This window comes from Pseudomyrmex gracilis, unplaced genomic scaffold (genome assembly GCF_002006095.1).
Source record: "Pseudomyrmex gracilis isolate BER0280 unplaced genomic scaffold, ASM200609v1 scaffold_149, whole genome shotgun sequence".
Taxonomy (NCBI): Eukaryota; Metazoa; Arthropoda; class Insecta; order Hymenoptera; family Formicidae; genus Pseudomyrmex; species Pseudomyrmex gracilis.
In genome coordinates this window covers 194,600-217,006 of record NW_018020733.1, presented here as the reverse complement: position 1 = coordinate 217,006, position 22,407 = coordinate 194,600, and the positions used below count along the sequence as shown (strand labels likewise).

The following is a 22,407-nucleotide window of genomic DNA, read 5'->3' as shown; positions in this document are numbered from 1 at the left end:
GTTGTTTTTCTACTCCTCCCTGTCACGTGACTTTGCGTTAGTCACGTTTTTAAAGACACGTGACAAAAGTACAGTCACGTGCCTTTGGTCACACGTTGTTCTTCCATTCCTCTCTGTCGCGTGACTTTACTTTAGTCACGTTTTTAAAGACACGTGACTAAAGTACAGTCACGTGTCTTTAGTCACGTATTGTATTTCCGCTCCGTTCTTTCACGTGACTTTACTTTAGTCACGTTTTTAAAAAGACACGTGACTAAAGTATTATCACGTAACTTCAGTCACGTGTTGTTTTTTCACTTCTTCCTTTTTTTTTTTTTATTTTTCAAGTGTAATTTTCATCCGTTATTTCTGACACTTTTTATACGTGTATTTTTTTTATGGTTTGTAAGACCGTCATGCTTTGTTCCGTTTCTCCGTGTGATGGCGAGTACTGTGACATTTCAATCCGGTTTTTAACTTTGCAGTTAAATAGAAGTGTTCTATTTACGTATTTAGTTTTCAGTTGTGTATTCTTTATTTATGTTTTTTTTCTATTTTTATTTATTACATCTTTCATAGTTTTAGGTGATTTTCTACTTTATATTTCTGACTTTGGTTTGTATATTTTGACGTTTTTATTTTATATATTCACATTTTGATTCTATTTATTTGACTCTAAATTATCGCTCTTATTGACTAATTGCATAATATTTATTCATTCATTTATTTGATTGTTCGGTATGGACCTGCGATACATAGACATGCAAAAAATCTTTGCTGCACTCTAATTGTAATAAACTGAAATTATTTATTTGTGCGGCAGTCTGACGTATAATATTTATTACTTAGTAGTTTTTGACTTAAATATGACAAGGTTTTATGCAAATCATTACTTCAGACTGCAAATAAAATTTTTGAATGAATAAAAACGATGTTTTTTTTTTTCAATTTAAGTATATAACGGTGACATGCAAATAGAAGTACTTGTATACTTTTATTACGATGCTGATTGGATTATTTTTGGTAGTCAAAGATACGTGTATGTGAAACTCTTTTTCCTTCTCTAACTCACTTCGTATTTCTTTCTTTTTTCTTTCAATGCGCTCGTATACCATCTGGTAGCAAGCATACGAACGTGCACACATATTGATCGCACGACGACAATAATAATAATAATAATAACGTTTTTTTTCTGAAAACGTGAATTTCTCACTTTGAAACTTTATCGCATATCTCCAAATCAAAAGCATAAACACAAAAAACAAACGCAAGAATACTTTTTTTCTGTATTTTCTGAAACGATTGAGACTAAAACGAAATTGATCGGTTCTTGAGATATTGCTCCGTGAAAATCTTCTCACTTCTCAATCGCATGAAAATTTCGCGTATAAAGGCACGAGTTCTCGCGCAACAAAATCGAACGGCATCCGAGAAACGTCCAATCAGCATCGAGATAAAAGCGGCATCAATCAATATCGAGAGAATCGATTGTGATTACTTACACACGCTTTATCTGCTAGGATTAAAGTTTATTTCCCGAGAGAACTGACGGTTTTATTCCTAGCAAAAAAAAAAAAAAAAAAAAACCAAGCATAAATCTTTCATATCTTATGTAAATTTCCTCGTGTCCGACGATTTCATGTCTCGTGAGTGGTTTCTCGTATCCTGCGAGTAACATCGTTCATCTTCCTCTTTCGCCGCGAACCGACCGTACCTCATAGGATTTCGACGCAAAGTGCAAAGGAACATATCCCACGTAAAGCCGGGCGCAGGAATATTCCTCACGGAGGGAACGGCACGTCCTTTGGCCGGCCATTTCTGAAAATCCATGCCCGCGGAAACGAGCGCGCGCGCGCGCGCACAGCGTCTCTCTCTCTCTTTTCCTTCTCGCCGCGCGGTGTCTAGCATTGAGAAATAGGATGTGCTCCATAGCCCGTCGAGGACACTTTTACGAGAAGGCGTAGAAACTACTCCCTCGGCAGTGAGAGAGAGAGAGAGAGGTCGAGACTCGTTTGTCTGGCGGCGATGGCGCGTCCATTCCTGCCGCCGCATCCTCCGCATTTCGCGCTCCGATGATTCTTGCATGCACCTAACGTTCTTGCGTTCAGGTAATCGTGCGGAAAGAAGAAGTACATCTCGAATCCGCGATTCGAATTGGGATTGATGTGAAATTTTCAACGTTACTCGCACGGGAAAAAAAATCAAGTAATTGCCGGTAAAAGTAAAATAACAAAGAGATAATTAATCGCAATTACGAAGCAGTTGACCCCAAGAGAGAGAGAGAGAGAGATCAGTTGACATACTGATTATGGTGAGTGCGGTACAAAGGGAGATACATTTTAGAGCGAATATTGCGGCGCTTGATATCGCCGACGTTTGTGACCGCGAATTTCATCCGTCGCGAGTCTTCAGCGTGCACATAGTACTCAGAAACGATGACGTGATGCGTAATGTGCGGTCAGCTAAGCCGCAAATTGCATAAATCCACGCAAATTACGAAACTATTAATCCAAAACAAGTCGAAATTAATTATTCGTGTTTGCTGATGCGCGGGGTGTTTTGTCCCCGGTGCTGTGCGTCACCCGGCGTGGTGTTGTCGAAACGCTCGCGAGATTGCGCTGTTTTTTTTTTTTTTTTTTAACTTCTAAAAAATACTTTTTCACGAATTTCGAATTTTGTTGAAATTGATTGGAAATAAAATTCAGCGATGGAAAAAAGAACGTTGCTTCGCAAAGTATTGGGTGGCGCCCTCGTGATTCTTCGGTAAACAGTGATTTCTGGTCTATCTATTTCGCGAACAATTGGATGTCGAGGGAAGGGCGAAGGCAATCTCGTCTAAGGCGTCGCGGGAAGGTATATCAAATAAACCGAACTTAAGCCGCGCTATTAAGCTCCACTCGAGCGCGCGACGTTCAATCCACGCCATTCTCATTTCCATCGGAGCTTTGAGACGCGCGCCGCCCTATCCGCGCGAAGCTTCGTTCACCGGCATCTCTTGGTTCACGCGACAAGACACTCCTTCTATACGTATGACGCTGATACATTATGTAAAACTCAACCTGACGTGCCAAGACGACGACAACGACGACGCCGCTTGCATTTCCCGGCCTCTGACGCGCTATACATATATATTTTCCCTTATTTTTCGCCGGTCCCGCGTAAAAGTGCACTCCGAAGTGTGCCAGCATAGCGCGGTCTGATAACAATAAAAAAAAAAAAGTAATAAACTAAATTGGCTGCGCGCAAAATATAACAGAAAAAAATTAGCCGCGTTAAAAAGCGGGTTATTAATTTATATAACGGAAACATAACAATTAAAAATTTTTTGGAAAGCTTAATAAGAACCAACGCTGCGAACTTCACAGAGTAATTCCATTAAAAATTTATAAAAAAACATTCATACATGTCGACTTTTATTTTGGTACTTTTTTTTGCTGAAAAAATTTACAAGAATTTTAATGTAAAACAAAAAAAAAAAATATTTCGCACTGTTGCTTTTAATGAGGGAGAAAAAAATTAATTCTTCTGCTGTTGGAAACGATTCAACAAAGAATTAAAAAAAAAAAAAAAAACATTGTTATCGATTCGAACAAATAACTTTGCGCACGTTACTAAGTGAAACTTTAATGTTTTGCTGTGTGCATCAGCTTACTTAAGTAACCGTCTATATGTACGTGAAAGGCCGGCGGAATGGCGGCCAAAGGGTTGCTCAGGCACAACGACCCTGGTGCGCGCACAGGTACGCGCGCGCCATCCTGTGCCGCAAAATGCGGAGTTAAAATATGCAAGAAACGTACGCGAGGGCGAATCTCGTTACTCCATTATCACCGGATTACTGCACCTGCAGCTCATCCCAGACCACAGTACGGTAATTCATTCCAGTCGGCCCGCGGGATGGTCGGGCGCGACCTGGAAACAAAGCAACCCCCCGGCCCTCTCTTTACATTAACTTACATGCGCGCATAAGAAAAGCGATCGCGCGCAATTGTTAATACGCAATTGTTGTTACGTCGAACGAATTTCGCGGCGAGATAGAGTGGAGAAGATGGAATTGGATGTTTTTTGAAATGAAGTTAAAAAAAAAACAGAAAGCTCTCGGTGAGGGATAAATTGCGCGCACGTTGTGCTCGAAAACTGGCGCTTCCGCTCGTTGTTTATAACGTTTAATCCGCTTTCCCCGTCGCCGAGATGCTTCGCATTCCGTGCGTGTCAACCACGAACTTCCGCCATAACACGCTATCAATTGCGGGGATCAGTCTGTCTCGCGTGGACGCCACGTCGTGAGCGAGCCGAGATCTACGACAATAGAAGGGCTTTTCCCCCGGAGCGATAGCCAGACGTCACGGGATCGGAGGGGAGAAAGGGAGAGAGAGAGAGAGAGAGAGAGAGAGAGATGTAAGTAATATTGTCCATAAAGGGTGCGTCAGCGTGGAAAATGCGCTTGCAACCCCCGAGGTTCGAGACGGCGAATATACCGAGCCTTACCCTCCGTCCGGGGGAGGGACAAACTGCCGGGTAAGAAGACGCCGATGGTCCGGACCGGGGGTATGTGCTCGTTCTGGAGTAAGCCACGGGAAAAGATTATCGTGGACTTCGCCAGAATGGCCGGCGATCCACAATGCCGGCCGACGTCGTCTTGCTTCGACGTGAGAGCACTCGCGCGCGCGTAGCTCCGTGAAAGTGATTCCCGTAGAGAAACGTTGGATACACCGTGGCGTCCAAATGGGTATCATATTTTTCCGCTCACGAGAGACCGACCTTCTGCGAAGAGCAGCACTTCCCGCGACGTTTCCCCCGTCGCGGTTATAAATAAGCGTATTCTAAGAAGATCGTTTCCGCGCCGTCGGTCTCAACAGGACATTGAACCGGAATGAGAAATCCCGTTATTACAATATATATTTCTTTAGAAAATTGCAAAATTACGTTGTTTCAATTAATCAAGTCCTGGTATAATTAGTTGAACAAATTAAGAATAAATAAAGTTAATTAATGCGCGTCGCGCGCGAAGCTAATTCGATCGTAACGAAGGGAATGGCGGAACGGCAAAAGAAGACGACGTCGATTTTCATAGATATCGCCGCGCAAGTTCTCGCACAGGATAGAGTTTTTTTTGTCTCAGAATTCTCGTCCGACCTCGTCCACAAGGTCTAGAAGACGAAGAGAACGAAGGAAAAAGACGACGATGTTATCGTTAAGATTTGCGACCAGACGATGCGGGTCTCCTTCTCGTCGCGGCTCGAACTCGTCGCGTCTGACTCGCGAAAGGTTTTACCACTTGCGCGGAGTTTCCCCAGATTTACATGACGTGGCCCCGCGCGCAAGAAGCGCGCCATAAAGCACGTCGAACGAAAAACGTGATTAATTGAGTCTTCGAACTTTTCTTTAACATATAACTCGCGCAGAACGTATCCGCCATTTCTTACGATGGTCGGCAACGTCCTCTTTGTCTTCAAACGGCGAAGTACAAAACTTATGGGCACGGCCCCGGAACACTGTAATTTTATTCTTCTCCTTTTCCTCTTGTTTTTTTTTTTTTTTTTTTTTTTTTTGAACTTTTTTTGAGAAATTTGTATGATTAGAGGTCCCCCTTTCGATCGAACGTATCCGCCATTTCTTACGATGGTCGGCAACGTCCTCTTTGTCTTCAAACGGCGAAGTACAAAACTTATGGGCACGGCCCCGGAACACTGTNTTTTTTTTTTTTTTTTTTTTTTTAAAGAACATTATCTTGGTTTTATGTAGGACAATGAAAAACTTTATAATGCAAAAATATTGCGCGCTCCTATATGAATTGTTATTTATATCTTCTTTGTGTTTTACAATAAAACTTTTATTAAGTGTCTCTTATTTACTGTTAATTTATCGCACGGAAATTTCTATGAGAACAACTTGTAATTAAAAGACGTGTCTGATTTGCGCTTCATTTAAGCGAACCGTTATCTTTTGTTGACTGACAGCGGGATAACGTTGTAGCATCCGAGATTACGTAACGCTCTCCGTGAAACAACGAGGAAACGCGTATTTCACCGAGAAACTATAATATATTCTCTTTCTCTCTCTCTCTCGAAAGAGAGCGAAGCTCGAAGCGCGCGTCTCTCGCAACAAGTCGCGATCAAAATTGTTGTTTCCTTTTGATACAAATTGTCGTTCTGCATTATCAACCCCGGCGCGAATTATTGTTACGTCCGCGTTGTTGAATTCTATACTACTATAGCGCATCAGCGTAAACGCTGATTTTCAACTCATGAAGCGTTTAGCACGGCTAATTTGCGAGGGTTAACGCAGGTGATGTTCTACACACGGGTTAATTTTCGGCGTTTCCCGTCCGGCTTTGCCGGAATTATGACAGCTGCTTTCACTATTCATGAAGATAACCGTTCGACCGACTCGTAATTGGAGACTACACGGCCGATGGAGAATGCATTGTGCAATCGATTCTTGGAGAATTGCCGCTAAATACGCGCCCCCCCTCTCCCCCACCTTGCGTGCTCAGAATTGTGTCAAATCGTATCTGCGCGAGGAAAATGCACAACAAATTAATTAATTAATAGTAATAAAAATTAACGCGGTAATAAAAACACGATTGCGTGGATTGTAAATTTTGAGAGAACAAATTTATTTTTTCGCGAAAAAAACATAAAGTAACTACAAAATTATATTTCATGTAAAAAAAACTTCATAAAATTATTTTAACTGTGTTCGATGTAAAAATTTATAAAATTATTTTTGAAAATTTTATTTTTTTGCCTTTTCTATTTGTATAAATGTGAAATAAAAAAAAAAGAAAATTCTGTTTTGAAAATTTGTCTCCGACATAATATCAAATCGCATCGGAATTGGGAAATCGGTCTTACAAATATATTCCCACGGAGTCGCGCCGCAATCTGCATACGCTGCACGTGTATGCAGACTGTGTCGTAACAGTTACGGCGGGCTGCCCTTATTTTTAGCTCGCGCCGCACTCTCTATACAGAGAGTTTGATAACAGAAATATAATTATCGGATGACCACAAAGTGCAGGAGACCTACATTAACACGCAGAGAGAGAAGCCCGTGTAACGGGATTCGCAGACGCGAGAACTTTATCCGATATATGCGGCTTTTGTCGCGAACAAACGTTTCGCGAGAACCACTTCGCTAAACGTTAAACGTGCAAACACGCTTTTCTATTGTGCTTGAAAATCACCACGGATTTCTCTAATGCCTTAACCCCTTTAACGCCGAGTTGTTAAAAAAAAATTATTGATTTTGATATAAGAGTATATATATATATATATATATTTTTTTTTTATTATTGATATTTTTAAAACACAATTTTTATTTGCGACAAAGGTCACAAAGAAAAGAGACAAATCTTGACATCCAGATACTGGTGATAAATGACTTCGATGACTACTATCGATTCTACGAGGAAATTGACCGAGTAATAACCCTTTTCTTAGTTTCATCCCTCGTGAATAAAAAAGATATACCATCTGTCTCGTATGTACCAATACGTATCCGTGCGATGTTACACCGTAACAGCCCGAGGCTATGAATTATTTCGCCGATCGACAATTTATATGTCAAAGAACGCGTCTGACTCCCCGTCCCGACTCCGTCCCGTAGAAGATATTGCGGTCGTTCGGCGAGAATAATATCGTCACGTGTGCGCGAGACGAGACGACGGATGAAAAATTCACGAATTGGCGCGAAACGGGCACGAAATGAATCGACACACGGCGAGAAAGAGAAAAAAAAAGAGAGAGAGAGAGAGAGAGAGAGAGATAGATAGAACTCGCAATAACCGTCGGCCGAACTAATAAGAACTCTAGGACCGACCGATTCCGGGGGGAGGGTGCGGAGGCACACCCGCCCCGGGAAAATAGTGCAACAAGTGCAGGTCGGCGGCAGCGACAGCTGCGACAGTTCTCAGCCGTAGCGCAGCCGCACACACCCTCGCCCACATATTATATTAGAAAATCCGTATCCGCATTATATTATCGGCGAGTTTATTCCAACCGAGTTCTATTTCCTTTAGGCTGCTCGGCGCAGTAATATCGCTGGCGTACGCCTTCGCGCGCGCTCGTCCTCCTCGTTTGTTCAGCGAATTGTCTTATCTCGCGCCACCGAGCGAGATAAGACAATTCGACCTCCCGTAACGTTTCGTGTTGATTTCGCGCACGGTGCGCGAGACAACAGCGTTGTCTATGAACGTGTTCAATTCTAGGCGCTAGAGATCGCGGCCGAGAAACGGCCCGAGCAAATTAGTTCTCCCTTCCAGGGAGGAAATTGGAGGAATATGATACCGGAATGTTAAACACGGAGCAGGTGTGTCGTCAAAATTGTCGTTTCAGTTTCGAAACGGATTTCTAAAAGCGAATCGTCTTTATCGGTGCGGATTCACACAGAGAGAGAGAGAGAGAGACAGAGAGGGAGAATTAATTTGCAGAAAAATTTGTATAGGAAGAAAGATAGTTTTTTTTTTTTTTTTTTTCTGTTGCGGTGTGTGACAGATAGTTACAGCTGTTTCGTGTTCAATGTACGCACCGAAGCGTGCATCGCTTTGTCAGATTTTCACACAGTAACATTTGAAGCGTCGCTTTGCTTTATTTGGAGTATCGATTGAGTGTGCCGTTTCTATTGGCTTACATATGGCAGGAAGCTTTTAACTTTCTGTCGTGACGTTGCAGTTTTGCTGCACTTTGCGTTTCGTTATAAAGGCGCGCACGTGCGCCTCGCGACACACGCGACCAATTCAAAAAAAAAAAAAAAAACGATTCTATCTACGGAGATAAGCGAGATTTATATGCCTCACATAAGACACACGGTCTCTCGCGGAACTGTGAGTGGAATTAATCTGTGTGGAAACATTTTTTTTTTCTTCCACCCACTCTCGTCCAACGCGCGGTAGTAGTTTTGGAGATAATCGCGCGGAAAGATTAAAACCGAGAGACGGTCTGTGTGCGAATATATTAATGTCGCTTGTGAGAATTATATTATCGTCCAGATTATTTAACGGCAAAATATTATTTTCTTGCTTTCAGTGCCGACGGTAATTACGAGGTAACCATCATGACGAAGGCGATTTTGCACTACACCGGGAAAGTCGTGTGGAAGCCACCGGCGATCTATAAATCATTTTGCGAGATCGACGTGGAATATTTCCCTTTCGACCAGCAGACTTGCGTTATGAAATTTGGTTCGTGGACTTACGACGGTTACACGGTAAGTATATTTGAGACGGGAATTAATAAATAAATTTTTCACCGTTTTATATATCTAATTCGTAAGCGCGAAGAGATCGTATAAGAGAATTAATATTTGTGTCACACAAAAAAAAAGAATGAGACGAGTAGAAATTGTAATAAAAGGGTTTTGTACGTGTACGTGCACAACCACAAAGTTGAGTGTGTGTTCACAGTTCGAATAATTCTACAACAATTTGTAAAAGTGTTTCGCCGAACAGCTTTTTAATAAATACAAAAAGCTTTCCGACAGAGAGAGAGAGAGAGAAAGAAAGAGAGAGAATTTCAACGTGTAAAACAGAATAGAATTTGAAGAGAACACATTTCAAGCCAATTTATTGCATACCTGCGAACTTTAATAAAACGAATGTCGTACATATCTTTTTGAAGGGTGGTTTTTTTTTCTACAACATACTTTGACCGCGAAAATTTGTCTTTTATGAAATTATGTCTCGTGCGGAGGTCGAACATACGAGAGAAGTAATTCAGGTAATGGTTACATAAATTCAACGCACACGCGCGCGCGCGCGCACACATACATTTTCGTTAAATTAAATTCAAACTGTGAAAAACACAACGAGATTTCACAGTTCTCATTATCATATAAATTTTGTATATAAAAATTTATGCGCGTATGAAAAATTCATAAGTACGCGAAAATATATCAAAGTTTAAATACGTAGTGCTCGTTATTATGCGTGTGCGCTGCGCGTAGTGTAAATCAGGGCGAATTAATCTGCGCAACGATTGTTTGACACACACATTTCACAGTCGCTGTTTCTCATATCGCAAAATAAATTACATCACATCCCTCAGTTTGTTTATTTTTAAATTCTCTCTCTCTCTCTCTCTCTCTCTCTCTCTCTCTCGCGCGCGCGTGAGTATTTATCTATTTTCACGCTAATTTTATCAGATGCGCGTGTATAATAATAAAAGCAGCGACGTGATGTCAATGAAATGTCACGATTACAAACACAACGCGCGCGGCGCCTGTTTGTCTCGTTCGTCGCGAGTTTTTCTTTCACGCTCGGAACGACAGTTAAGCTTCCACCGTGTGGCGCGTCGGATATATTCGTCACTGACAAATCCGCCTGTCTGTGAGAGTTTTACCGCTGTACAGCGCAGTTGCGGATATAAATCCTACGTCTGCGAGTGGGTAAGCTATTTCGACAGAAAAGCTCTCTCGTCCGCCGCTAGCCACTTCGAAAACACAGCACCGCCGGTAATCAACCTCGAATCCACCCTGCGCGGATAGCTTTTCGTTTCCGTTTGCTTCGATTTCAATTTTCCCATTGGCATATCTCGGATATTTTTTCGCGAAAAAAGACGTCAAAGATAATCCACGTGGTCGAAGATAAAGTAAAAGTCGGGAGATATTTAACTGCGTTTCAAGTTCTCTTATCGCAATATCAGCAACGAAAGCTGAGCGTCGACATCAGTCGATTGATACATTAATTTAATTCGCGGAGAGAGAGATTTTTAACAGAAAGTATCGCGCGATATAAAGAATAAACGATTATAAATTTTTGAGAAAATACCAGCCGCTAGTAATCTCTTTTTCTCATGGCTCGTAACTTTATTTCACTTAGCGGAGGGCTGAATGTTTAATGGCGCCAAAGAAAGTTGAAATAGGTCGTCACGTTATTAAAAGTCGATTTCTTCCGTAACTTAAATTAAAACAGAAAGCCTTGATTTCTCAGGGGGGAAGAAGAAAGGGGGTGGGAATTGAAAAAGCTGGGAGAGGGAAACGCGGAATCCGGTTAAAGCGGCGCGGCGCGAGAAAATGCGCGGGGAAGTAAGGCAAGCGTTGAATGAGCAATGATCGCCCGTTGAGCTATCGACAGATCTCAGAAGTGGTCCAGGGAGGATCAGCCGTCGAAACTCCAATGGCGCGCGCGGTCGCGATTTTGCTCTCTTCAGACTTTATTCCGATTCCATGATCCGCAGACTTCAAGCGATAGCCAAGAACCTATCCTATCCTGGCGCAGCCATTAGAGATATCCAATTTCTTCCATTCGCTCTTCTTCCGTTTCTTTCCTTTCCGTTTTTCCTCCCCCACTCTTTTTCTCTCTCGCTCTTTTTTTTTTTAAACAATCGCGTATTTCACGAATCGATTGGAGCGGGGGATAAAATGGATTTGGACTCGAGACTAGCGAGGAAAGTATCTCTCTCACAGCGGCGTGGAAATACAAGCTGTATAGCTTCTTCGAAATCAGATTTTTAAGTGGGGAGAAGGGGGGGAAAAATCGTAGATTGTGAAATATTTTGTTCGAATAAAATTTGCGCGCAATTTAACTGGTGTTTACCAGTTAAGCGTAATATAATATGAATATCATTTGTGACACGTCGTAAGGAAAATTAATGTGCACGTAACACGCGTTAATATAAGTGATAAATTGTGGCGCGCATCACGTAGATTAGCGCCTTACAACCCCGCTTACATGTGTACAGGACCGTACCGTGTGTGTTTGTGTTACTGCCGGGAAACTCCTTCAATGGAGCGCCGATTATCCGAAGTATCTATTAGGCAGGCGGGCTGGGATAATAAATCTTTGAACACCGTCTAATTGTCCTACAACTGTCTTTGTGCGTAATTGTGTTTACTTATTCGCCTCTCGGTGTGTTCCGCGATTATAGTAGTATCTCGAATGGTAAACACAGCCGAAGATAAGAATACTTATTTGGACGCGGCGAAGTAGAATAACAATTTGGATTTAACTGCTGTAGTAGTTTTGGAGATTAGATTCCGGAAATCGCTTCGACGATGCGTACTTTCGAAAGTCGGGGGGATTCGTTCCGAAGATTAGTTGGAGTTAAAGCTCGAGATGGATTACTATATCGCGAGAAGAGGGAAAATGCCGCGGATTACACTAGTGCGGTTTAAGTGAATATAAATCTATATTTACCGATCTATGTATTGCCGTTTCTTTGCCTCGGATATAATATAGTGATTTTTATATTTATTATTGTATGTAATATTATTATATATATTGTTACATCTAATATTACAATATATGTACACAATGTATATTATAAATATTATTATATTAAATCTACCGGAAAGTTCTGTCCGTTTTTGGAATAAAACAAAATACAAATTTTTCTTACCGTCAATAAACTTTATATTAAATAATATAATTGCCATTATTATTAATGATTTCTTGCCAGCGTGAGGGCAATTTGTATATCCCATTTTTGAAAAATTAAGAAAAATTTGTATTTTGTTTTATTCCAAAAACGGACAGAACTTTCCGGTAGATCTAATATATTAAAATATAAAAGTCCGTTTTGTAATAACAAACAGAAATGAAAATGAACAGGTCAATATCGAGCGAAATAGAATGTATTGTGTATATTTTAAAAAAAGATTAACACGAGTATAATGCATAATTAAGTAATTACGCGAAACGTTTCGAGCTCTTGAGTCTTCATCGGTCGCAAGGCACGAATATAAAATGACAAAAGAAATGTTTGACTTCCGTTTTGCTCGATATTGATTTTTTTATTTTAATTTTTGTTTGTTCTTATCATATAATTTAGTAAAACACTAAAAATAAAAAAAAAAAAGAACGAAAATAAAATATTGCGTGGACGGAATGAACACGGCAATATATTTTGAGAATAAAAAGTTTTATTTGATTCATGCGCGTTGTACGACATATCGCAAAAGTTAACAAATTACAATGTTTCTATTTTCCAAAGCTACATAACTCATCCAATAACGACCTTTGATGTTAAAATAGACGAATGCATCGACAAATTTAGACGAATGCAATTTCTGCTCGTCTCAAACCTGTATACGTGACACTAAACGCCATTTCACGGGTTGATAACAAAATACCGATATCCGATTTCATTCGACTGAGACGACACACGTTCTCGTTGTTTGCAGGTCGACCTGCGGCATATCGCGCAGACCGAGGACTCGAACGTAATCGACGTCGGGATCGACCTAACCGACTATTATATTTCTGTCGAGTGGGACATCATGAAAGTGCCTGCACGTAGGAACGAGGCGTTTTACATATGCTGCGAGGAGCCTTACCCAGACATCATCTTCAACATAACCCTGCGCCGCAAGACCCTTTTCTACACGGTGAATCTCATAATACCGTGCGTGGGCATATCGTTCCTGTCGGTGTTGGTGTTCTACCTGCCGAGCGACAGCGGCGAGAAGGTCTCCCTGTCGATCTCGATACTCCTCTCGTTGACGGTGTTCTTCCTGCTGCTGGCCGAAATAATACCGCCCACGTCGCTCACGGTGCCGCTCCTCGGCATGTACCTGCTGTTCACGATGGTGCTGGTGACGCTCTCGGTCATTCTCACGATCGCCGTGCTGAACGTGAGCTTCCGCTCGCCCGTCACCCACCACATGGCCAAGTGGGTGCGAGTGGTGTTCATCGATTTCCTGCCGCCTTACCTCCTGATCCAGCGGCCAAAGAAGGACGACGACGACGACGAGGAGGACAAGGAAAAGAACGGCAACGGGAACGCCGGTGACGTCGACGTCAACGGCGCCGAGGATTACGACGAAGACGATGTCGAGGCGGCGAACGGGAAGCCGCCAGAGGGCATCCTCACCGATGTGTTCCATGTTCCAGAGACTGATAAATACGAGCCGTATTACGGCACGAGGTTCAGCGGGGAGTACGAATTGCCGCCGCAGCCGCCACCGCCGGCGACGAGGTGCGAGTTTGGCGCCGTCGCGCCGCGCTTTGAGGAGCCGCTACCCTCGCTGCCACTGCCGGGGGCGGATGACGACCTCTTCGGCCCGGCCAGTCCCGGGTACGGTGCCCACGAGGACATCAGCCCCACCTTCGAGAAGCCGCTGGTACGCCAGATCGAGAAGACCATCGAGGACGCTCGCTTCATCGCCCAACACGCCAAAAACAAGGACAAGTTTGAGAGCGTGAGTAGCCTCCTGTATACATGTTCTTTGAGAATTTGTTTTTTTTTTTTTATCTCTGTTTTGTTCTCTTCTGCAAAAACTTTTCTCGAAAAAACACTTTTTTTCTATGTCTTGGATTACTTTTTTTTTTTTTTTACTTTGCAATATAATATACTATTATTGTTATTAGTGTTGCAACTTGTGGGAAAGGATGTTACATAAGAGAGAGAGAATTTGTGATTATTACTTTTTTCCAGAAGTTTTTTCGAATATTTCTTCTCTTTAAAACTGAGGTGGTTGCTGGAAAACCATCGCCGAAAGTCATTAACTCAGATGAAAGTTCTCGTGGATGTATACACGCCGTCTCGGGAGACATGAGTAACAGTTCGCTCGATTCATGTCCTATCGCCCTTTAAAGAGAATGTGACGTCTGACCTTAAAAGCAAATGACCACTTTTTTTTTTCACGTAACTTTTAAAGCGCGCGAGGAAGGGAAACACATTCGATATAAAAGTCTGTAACAAACTTGCGCTTTAAAAAAATATCAATCTTCTTTAAATATATTGCACGTTTCTCTCTCGCATTTTCGCTGCGAAAAGCCTCGAAAAAAAATTTTTTTTAATTTTATAGCAAATTTTTTCACGTCGACGGTTTAGCGACAAAGTTTTAGTTATTTCATTTGCAATATCGTCGTAGTTCGCAAATTGTCGCAAAGTGTTTTAGGATACGGTTGAAATGTCAGGTATGCGATTCGAAATGTTGTTCTGTTCGCGTGTCGTGCAAACGATGATTTATATATCGCGGAGTTTAATATCATTGAGGGAAAAGATTATTGCGCGTTTTATTTCCCGGCATTCCGGAACGCGATGGCAGTCGTGGTTTCTGATCGTAATATACGTGTCAGCACAGTAGGCGAACGACAATAATGCCGCATGTATCACACATAATCGTTTTTGTAATTTCGCGCACGCAGAGCGCGATGATATATCCTTCACTATCCGGAAGTACGTAAGAGGATTATTGCTGCGCTTTCATGAAGAATAAACGGACAATGAATTGCATGCGCATTCATTTATTTATTTATTTATTTATTTATTACAAAATAATACTATACTGCGTGTGTAGATTATATTTTTATGCGTTATAAATTAGACAGACGACGCGAACAATATCTTTCAAAAATATCGAAGTTTATAGCGTCGCTATATCGCGTATCCTGACTCAAACGCGAGTATATACTCCTGAGATTTAGAAATCCTCCTTCGTAAAAATCGAAAAAGCACCCAACTCCGTCGGGTCTCGACGATAGACATAATCCGTAGACAACAACAACAACCATGAAATAACTGTGCCAGGAATATCGAGAGAGCTGTAGTTAAACAAATGGAGAGAATTTCTCGTTTCTGTTTTATCTCTCCTCTCTTTCTCTCTCTCTCTCTCTCGCGCGCGCATTTGTGTATTTCTCGCTCGCGCATTTACCACTCCATTCTTTTAAGCACGCAATATAAAAAAATAAAAAATGTGAGGGGGAAAGAGATATTTATATTTAGATCGACCCAATGTACGCGCTTTGTCAAAATGAAGCTTTACATTTTCGCCGCTTTTTGAATAACAACGAAATATTTAACCTACGATTTGCGCAGAGCTGCTTCTCCCTCCTCGTTTCCCTGGTAAAATTGACAAAAAGTGGTTTTGCGAAATTTGTTTCCCGGGTATTTAATTCAAAACAAATATTTTCACTACTCGAAAAACAACCGCGTTATTTCAATTAATCAATCTTTTATTTCACATATTGTTTATAGTAGAACACATATATTTTTATTATTTTATTGCATTAATAAATATTAAATTTAGATATTTGTGTGGATATTCTATTAAATTGAAAGTCGATTGTAGCCAAATCAGTGGAAGAAAATATTTGTTTTCGGTTTTACGCTTTTGTGTTTGTTTGTGTGTATGTGTGTGTCACAGAAACTTTTGTTTTTCATACTTGAAAAATTTGTTAAGCCTTCAGTGCCAGATATGTCTCCGGGATCCATACAAAAGTTTTAAACCAGTGTCTTTACTATGTATCAATTTAGCGCGACATCTGAAGGCTGTAAAAGAAAATTTAGGGTCTTAGGGACAATGGTAAAAATCATTGACAGCGTCCTTCGTTTAATAGATTTGCGAAGTTTCAATTTTGAAGTTTTTAAAGACAAACGTGACTAAAGTAAAGTCACGTGTTTTTAGTCACGTGTTGGTTTTTCTCTCATTCCTGTCAAGTGATCTTCAAAACTACTGGAGATTTTTCCAATCTGTTTCTTTTGATCGACGCAGAATCGTTCAATCTTTCGATCCAAAAAAAAAAAAAATAGAAAAAATATTGTTTTTTGCGGAGATATTCAAACTTAAATCGCGTGGATCTCACAGACCCAGTTTGGACAACTTGTAGGTCATTTTTTTATGTCTGGCACTGAAGGGTTAATATATCGTGATATACATAAATATTATCTCTTTGATAAAACTCACTTTCGGGTCTTCATAAGAGCAATAAGTTTTCGTGCTTCTGCGAGTCTCGTTAGTTATTTTTCGGGTCATCGTGACACTTACTGTCCGTGGTCTTCGTGGCTAAATTGAGATCTCTCGCGTTTTACCCGGATACGTAGTAGTTGCCAGGATGGATCTTCGAATACCCCGGCGTTGCGGCGAGCCGTGCTCAATGAAGCTTCACTTAAAGGCTGTTCGCCGCCGATATCGCGCGCATAACTTATTTGCGCGAAGTAGAAGTGTATCCCGGAGAAACGCATTGCGGCAAACTGCCGTTCATTGCCAAATGCGCTCGTTTTGCGACAAATGTATATACACTTTACGAGCTCGTACGTACGGAGTGCTCGGAAAAATATTATTTTGCTAAGAATCTATCAACTATAGAAAATCCTCGCGATTAATTCTATACAAAGAGAAAAGTTTCTTTAGATTTATTAGTTCTATTTGTTTGATTCACGCGTTTATCGCATTCGAACAATATAATCTTATATTAAACGCGACACACAATTTCGATGAATGAAAATTCTTTATATTATTCGACGCGAAAACGTTGATTATTTTAAACAATACGTTTGTTAAAATAATTTATTTTCTGTGTGTTGGATTGCGTGCAACAACACATGATGATTTGACAATTCTTTGATTTTTAAATTAATGGATTGGTTAATCCTGACTTTTTTTTTGCAATTGTAGCACAAAAACTATCACCTATATTGATATCAAAATGTTTGATTTCAAAAACCCAAACTTTGTTTGGACTATATCGATGGAATAATTTGTTTGGATTTGGAACAAAATTTGTTAAGTCTAAAGAAATTTTTCTCTCTGTGTACGGCATTTTGCGTTAATTTTACGAAGTTAAATATTGAACTTTTCCGAATATTGAACTTTTTACAAAACGCAAATATACTTCACGAGCCAGATTTACACAGTTTCGTGATGAAACAAATTATTATTTGACAAACATGTATTTTATTATAAATTTCCTGAGCGTGTAAACACACACACGCGGTGTTTTCTTACGTCTATTTAGTTACTTGGAAAATGTAGTGAGGAGAACATTGCTGCAAGTACGTGGTACAACTGTGTGTAACACGCGCGGTAAATGCATTATATGCTTATCGCGCTATGTGCGCTACCGTGTAATGTATGTATACGTGTAACACACGCGTTTCTAAATATTCGCGTGTTGAGTGTATGCAAATGCATGCGGCGAGAGAGGCGGGAGAGAGAAGACGATGGCAGCACAGCCAATTCTGTTGTTGTAGTCAAGTTTTGGCACGATTTGACAGAACCGCATAATGCCCGCTCCATCTTGCCGCGAAATCGCACGATCGCGGAAAACGGATCAAGAAAGGTTCTTTATGCGAATAAAATGGAAAACCGAAATAGTCGAATTGCATTGTCAAATTCTAAGAGGATTTTGCTGGTAGCGAGAAAGTTGATAAAAAATTGAACCATATTAAACGCGTTAACATTGCGGATATTGTGCGCGAGAAACTTTTGACATCGAGTTTTTTTCGTCGCGATAATATCAAACAAAATTTTTGACAGTCCGTTTTTAATCGATTTAGTTTGTACAAATCGAATTGTTATAAAGTTACATATATAATAATTTCTTCGATCAATTCTTATTCTATTAAGTTCAATATAGATTCGTATCCATCGTTTGTAATTATCTCTTCGTACGTGTACCGCGTGTGTATAGCAACGTGGATATTTTCTCACGGTGCATTAGCAGTTTATTCGCCAAGAAACATCAGCGGTTAATCGAATATCGGTTCTGGAAAGCGAGATCATGCTAAAAGTGCTCTCATGCTAAAAGGGGGCAAAGATGTTTCTTCGGGACGGCAGATCTCTCGACGGGAAAGCAGGAAGGGAGAAAAAAAAAAGATACACGAAGAAAATGGAGAAATCGTAGTGGTACGTGGCTAGGAGTAACGTTCGGTGCATTGTCCTCCGTGGAAGTATCATAAAAGTATTGGGTGACTGTTTTATCGTCTCTCGTGCTCTCCCTCCTTGTCGCGTCGGGAATCCAAAGAAGTCAATACGTCCTTAGCGCGCGCGTGGAGGGATCGATCGTCTCGTTTCGTTTCTCGTATTTCCCACGAAACATCCTAGCGGGCAAAGCCGACACTGTACGTGGCGCGAAGAGATGCTTCAGCGGATCACGTGAAACAGGAGCTGCTCGGTCTTATAGCGTCGTATACAAACGCGTTGTAAGTCAGATAACGGATACGCCTGGCAAGTTGTTGGTGCTAAACATGCGCGAGACTTTCGATCCGGAAGGTTTCCACCGTCTTTATGAGAGAAAGAGGAGGAGAGAGAAATCTATACACGCGATAAACAGGACGACATATATCCTCTCGTATGAGACGCTTCTCTGCGATAACTGAATTAAACGCATAAATTCAGTTCGCATATTTAATTCTCCTCCTATATAAAAAATCCATACCGCGAAGTACTCGTTTTGAATTATCGAATGTATCGCATCTATTGTTGTCTCTTTTCCGCGTTGCCGATTAGTTGGTTGATCGAGTCGAGTCGAGTCGAATCGAATCGGTAAGATCGAGAGAGTAAATAATGACAGAAAAGCGATTTTGACAGTTAAAAATTAAAAACGTGACTAAAGTAAAGTCACTTGACAGAAAAGAGTAGAAAAACAACACGTGACTATTTAAAGTAACGTGATTGTAATTTATATTATATATAACATTAAATAATATATATTATACACACACACACACACATATAATTTATTATATATTTATAATATTATACTTAATATTGTATTATATGTATTATATATATACTACAGTAAAAGGTGACCGCGGCGGGGTCACTGACCTCGGTCGCGCGACCGTGGTAGGGGAGGTCACTGACCCGGCCGCGCGACCTTGGGGGGAGTCACGTTTTCTTTTATTTTTTGAGTTTGATTTTCATGCGTTATTTCTGACATCTCTCATATGTACATCATGTGTATTATATTGTTTGTAGGACGTATATATTAGCTGTCATTGTGGTGACAGGTTAAGTTCACTCACCCTACACGTTAAAATAAAAGCAATAATAGCGTGCGCGTAGCGCGCGCCTGTGTTGCGCTAATTGTAGAAAAAAAAAAGAAAAAAAACAAGACAGAGTCAATGACAGAAATATCGAATAGATATAACATTTGATTAAGAAATGTGTCACATAACGATAATATAATATTTAATCGTGGCGCGTGGTTTTGTTTCTGGACTGTTACCAGGTGGAGGAGGATTGGAAGTACGTCGCGATGGTGCTCGACCGGATCTTCCTCTGGATGTTTACGGTGGCTTGTGTGGTCGGCACGGCGATTATCATTTTGCAAGCGCCGAGCCTTTACGACACCACGAAGCCGATCGACATCAAGTACAGCAAGATCTACAAGAAGAAGATGATGATGCTAGGCATGACCTCCGAAGAGGTCTAGTCGACGATCCCGCGCGGCTTCGCGCCGCGTCCACCGTGGTGGCCGCCGAATCGCCGTCGGCGCCGACGACGACCTCGCCCACGTTGTCACCGTCGCCGTCGTCGTCGCGACCGTCGTTATCGTCGTCGTCGTCGTCGTCGTCGTCGTCGTCGTCGTCGCCGCCGTCGCCGTCGCCGTCGCCGTCGCCGCCGTCGTCGCTGCCGCCGCCATGGTGGCCGCCGTCGTCGACGTCGTCGTTTGCCGCGGCCGCCCATCATCGAGACTGCCCATTTTCGCGTCGATGTGGAAGAGGAACCCTCTCTCGAACGCCGGTGCCAAAGACACACACGCGTTGGTCCCGGACGACTCCAAGATTGGACAGAGCAAGTGAGGAGTTGCGATGCGAGAGATTAAGTGAGTCACGACCGCCGCCTGATAAAATCCAGAGGAGTTTGGAATATATTGTTTCCCTCTCCGCGTGAGAGAAAAAGGCGTGTCGGTTGTCGGAAGAAAAAAACTTTTAGTTCCCGAAACTACTTCGGGATGAGGATTAAGGGCGTGCGACCGCATGGTACACGAGAGTGAAATGGCTCTCGTGACAAAGTGAGATAGTAGAATGAAGTGCGCATGGTGTGTGCGTGTTCTGGATGAGTGCGGGAGAGAGACAGAATGGAACGAGTGAGAGAAATTCGGGAAGAGGAAGAGGATGAGAAAGAGGGAGAGAATGAGAGGAAAAGAGAGCGAGTGAAAGAATAAATGAGAGAAAAAGGGAGAGAGAGAGAGACAGGACAAGCGAGATGTAGGACGAGAGAGGTTGAGCGAGAGAGAGGTGAAAAAGTGCCAAATATACGCGAAAAACACACGCGTCGTATTTTTGTAAATCTGGTTTCATACGTAAGGCTAGAGTCGTGCGGTGATATGTCGAACTGACCGAACTGCCGATTTTATATACGAAGACGTTTACAGCGCGAAGGAGATGCATAAAAAAAAAAAAAAACACACCCGAAAATTACACACGCGTTCACACGATATAATACATACATCTCACATTACACACTTCGGCATTTAACATGTACCAAAAAACGTCACCCACGCAACATACCTATCCCTTATCTACTTACATACAATACGCGCGTACATAGACACGCATACCGTGCGCACCTTTCGGCACACGTAAACTTTTCCTCGCACGTGCTGCTCGCGTCGACGCGGCGAAGAACAAAAGTCTCGCGTTACGGAGAAACTCCGTTTTTTGCCAAATCGAACTCGTTCATTCGCACACTCTTACAATCGAATTCATCAAAATCGTAATAATTTTTAACCGGCAAGAATAACGACCTGTCGAGGCAACTGTCTTTCGTTAGAAATTTTTTCGCGAGACGAAAAATTTCGCCGCGCTTTCTGTCAATGGATTTCTGATCGGCTCAATGGTTTCCAGAACGGATTCGCGTCTACCTACTGATCTATCGATCCATTGATGATTCTTCTCCCGGATAATGATCGCTACTCGATTCCCCGATATCGATATGCCGTTATCGACGCGAGAGCGATCCGACATTCGAGTAATTTACACGAGCGGCCAATTATCGAGAAGCAAATTATTCAGTTGATCGATTATTCCGACGGTATCGAGTGGCCCGGACAGCGTTGGAGCACCTGACGAGAGTGGCATGACTACTGGGAATAATTGATTGGCAAAATAATTTGCGCGAAGCCATCCGCCCCTCTCGGTTTGTCCCATAATTAATGTCATTAATTAACGGCGGACGAGGCGGTTCGCGTTTTCCCGAACGAGCGTTGCGCATCGTCTTCGCCGCAAAACGCGCAGCTCGTGCGAAAATCAGGGGTTATAAGTGTGGGACCGAAAGTCACATATATGTATATATAGATACATACGAGAGGAACAAAATCTCGAACAACAATTTTGCGAACAACTGCCAATTTTAGACGCGGTCTCCGTTTGATCTGCTCATTCGACTTACGTGGGAGGAGGGGGGATTGGGAAAGAAGAATATACGACGCGCCCGTATATAAGCGATGTCGGCGGGAGGGTAAAACGCAATTAGGAAACGAATGAATGGAACGGATAATGATACGATGGGATACACGAGCGGTTTTGAGTAGTACGAGCCGGCTCTCGCTCCGTCGAGAAAGATTTCTCTTTGTTGTCTTTTTCTATTACAGATATCCCCAGAAAGGGATACGGAGAAAAGAGCTCGTCTTACGCCGAAAAGCCTGGCAATTATCATTAGTACGTCGCGCAAAAACGATAGGAGAGATAAAGCTCTCTTTCGCGAATATCGGCGTCGATATTTATATTTTTAACGTGGAAAATTTTCTCTCGCAAGATT

General features: G+C 41.8%; 1 protein-coding gene across 1 annotated transcript in view; it reads left to right on the top strand.

Annotated features, from left to right (window-relative positions):
* Positions 1–20,077, top strand: part of LOC109857161 (acetylcholine receptor subunit alpha-like 1) — a 104,427-nt gene extending 84,350 nt beyond the window's left edge. The window contains exons 5-7 of the mRNA XM_020433222.1: positions 9,006–9,186; positions 13,099–14,115; positions 19,874–20,077. Coding sequence (XP_020288811.1) covers positions 9,006–9,186; positions 13,099–14,115; positions 19,874–20,077 — 1,402 coding nt within the window. The remainder of the gene's footprint in view (positions 1–9,005; positions 9,187–13,098; positions 14,116–19,873) is intronic.
* The last annotated feature ends 2,330 nt before the right edge of the window (positions 20,078–22,407 follow it).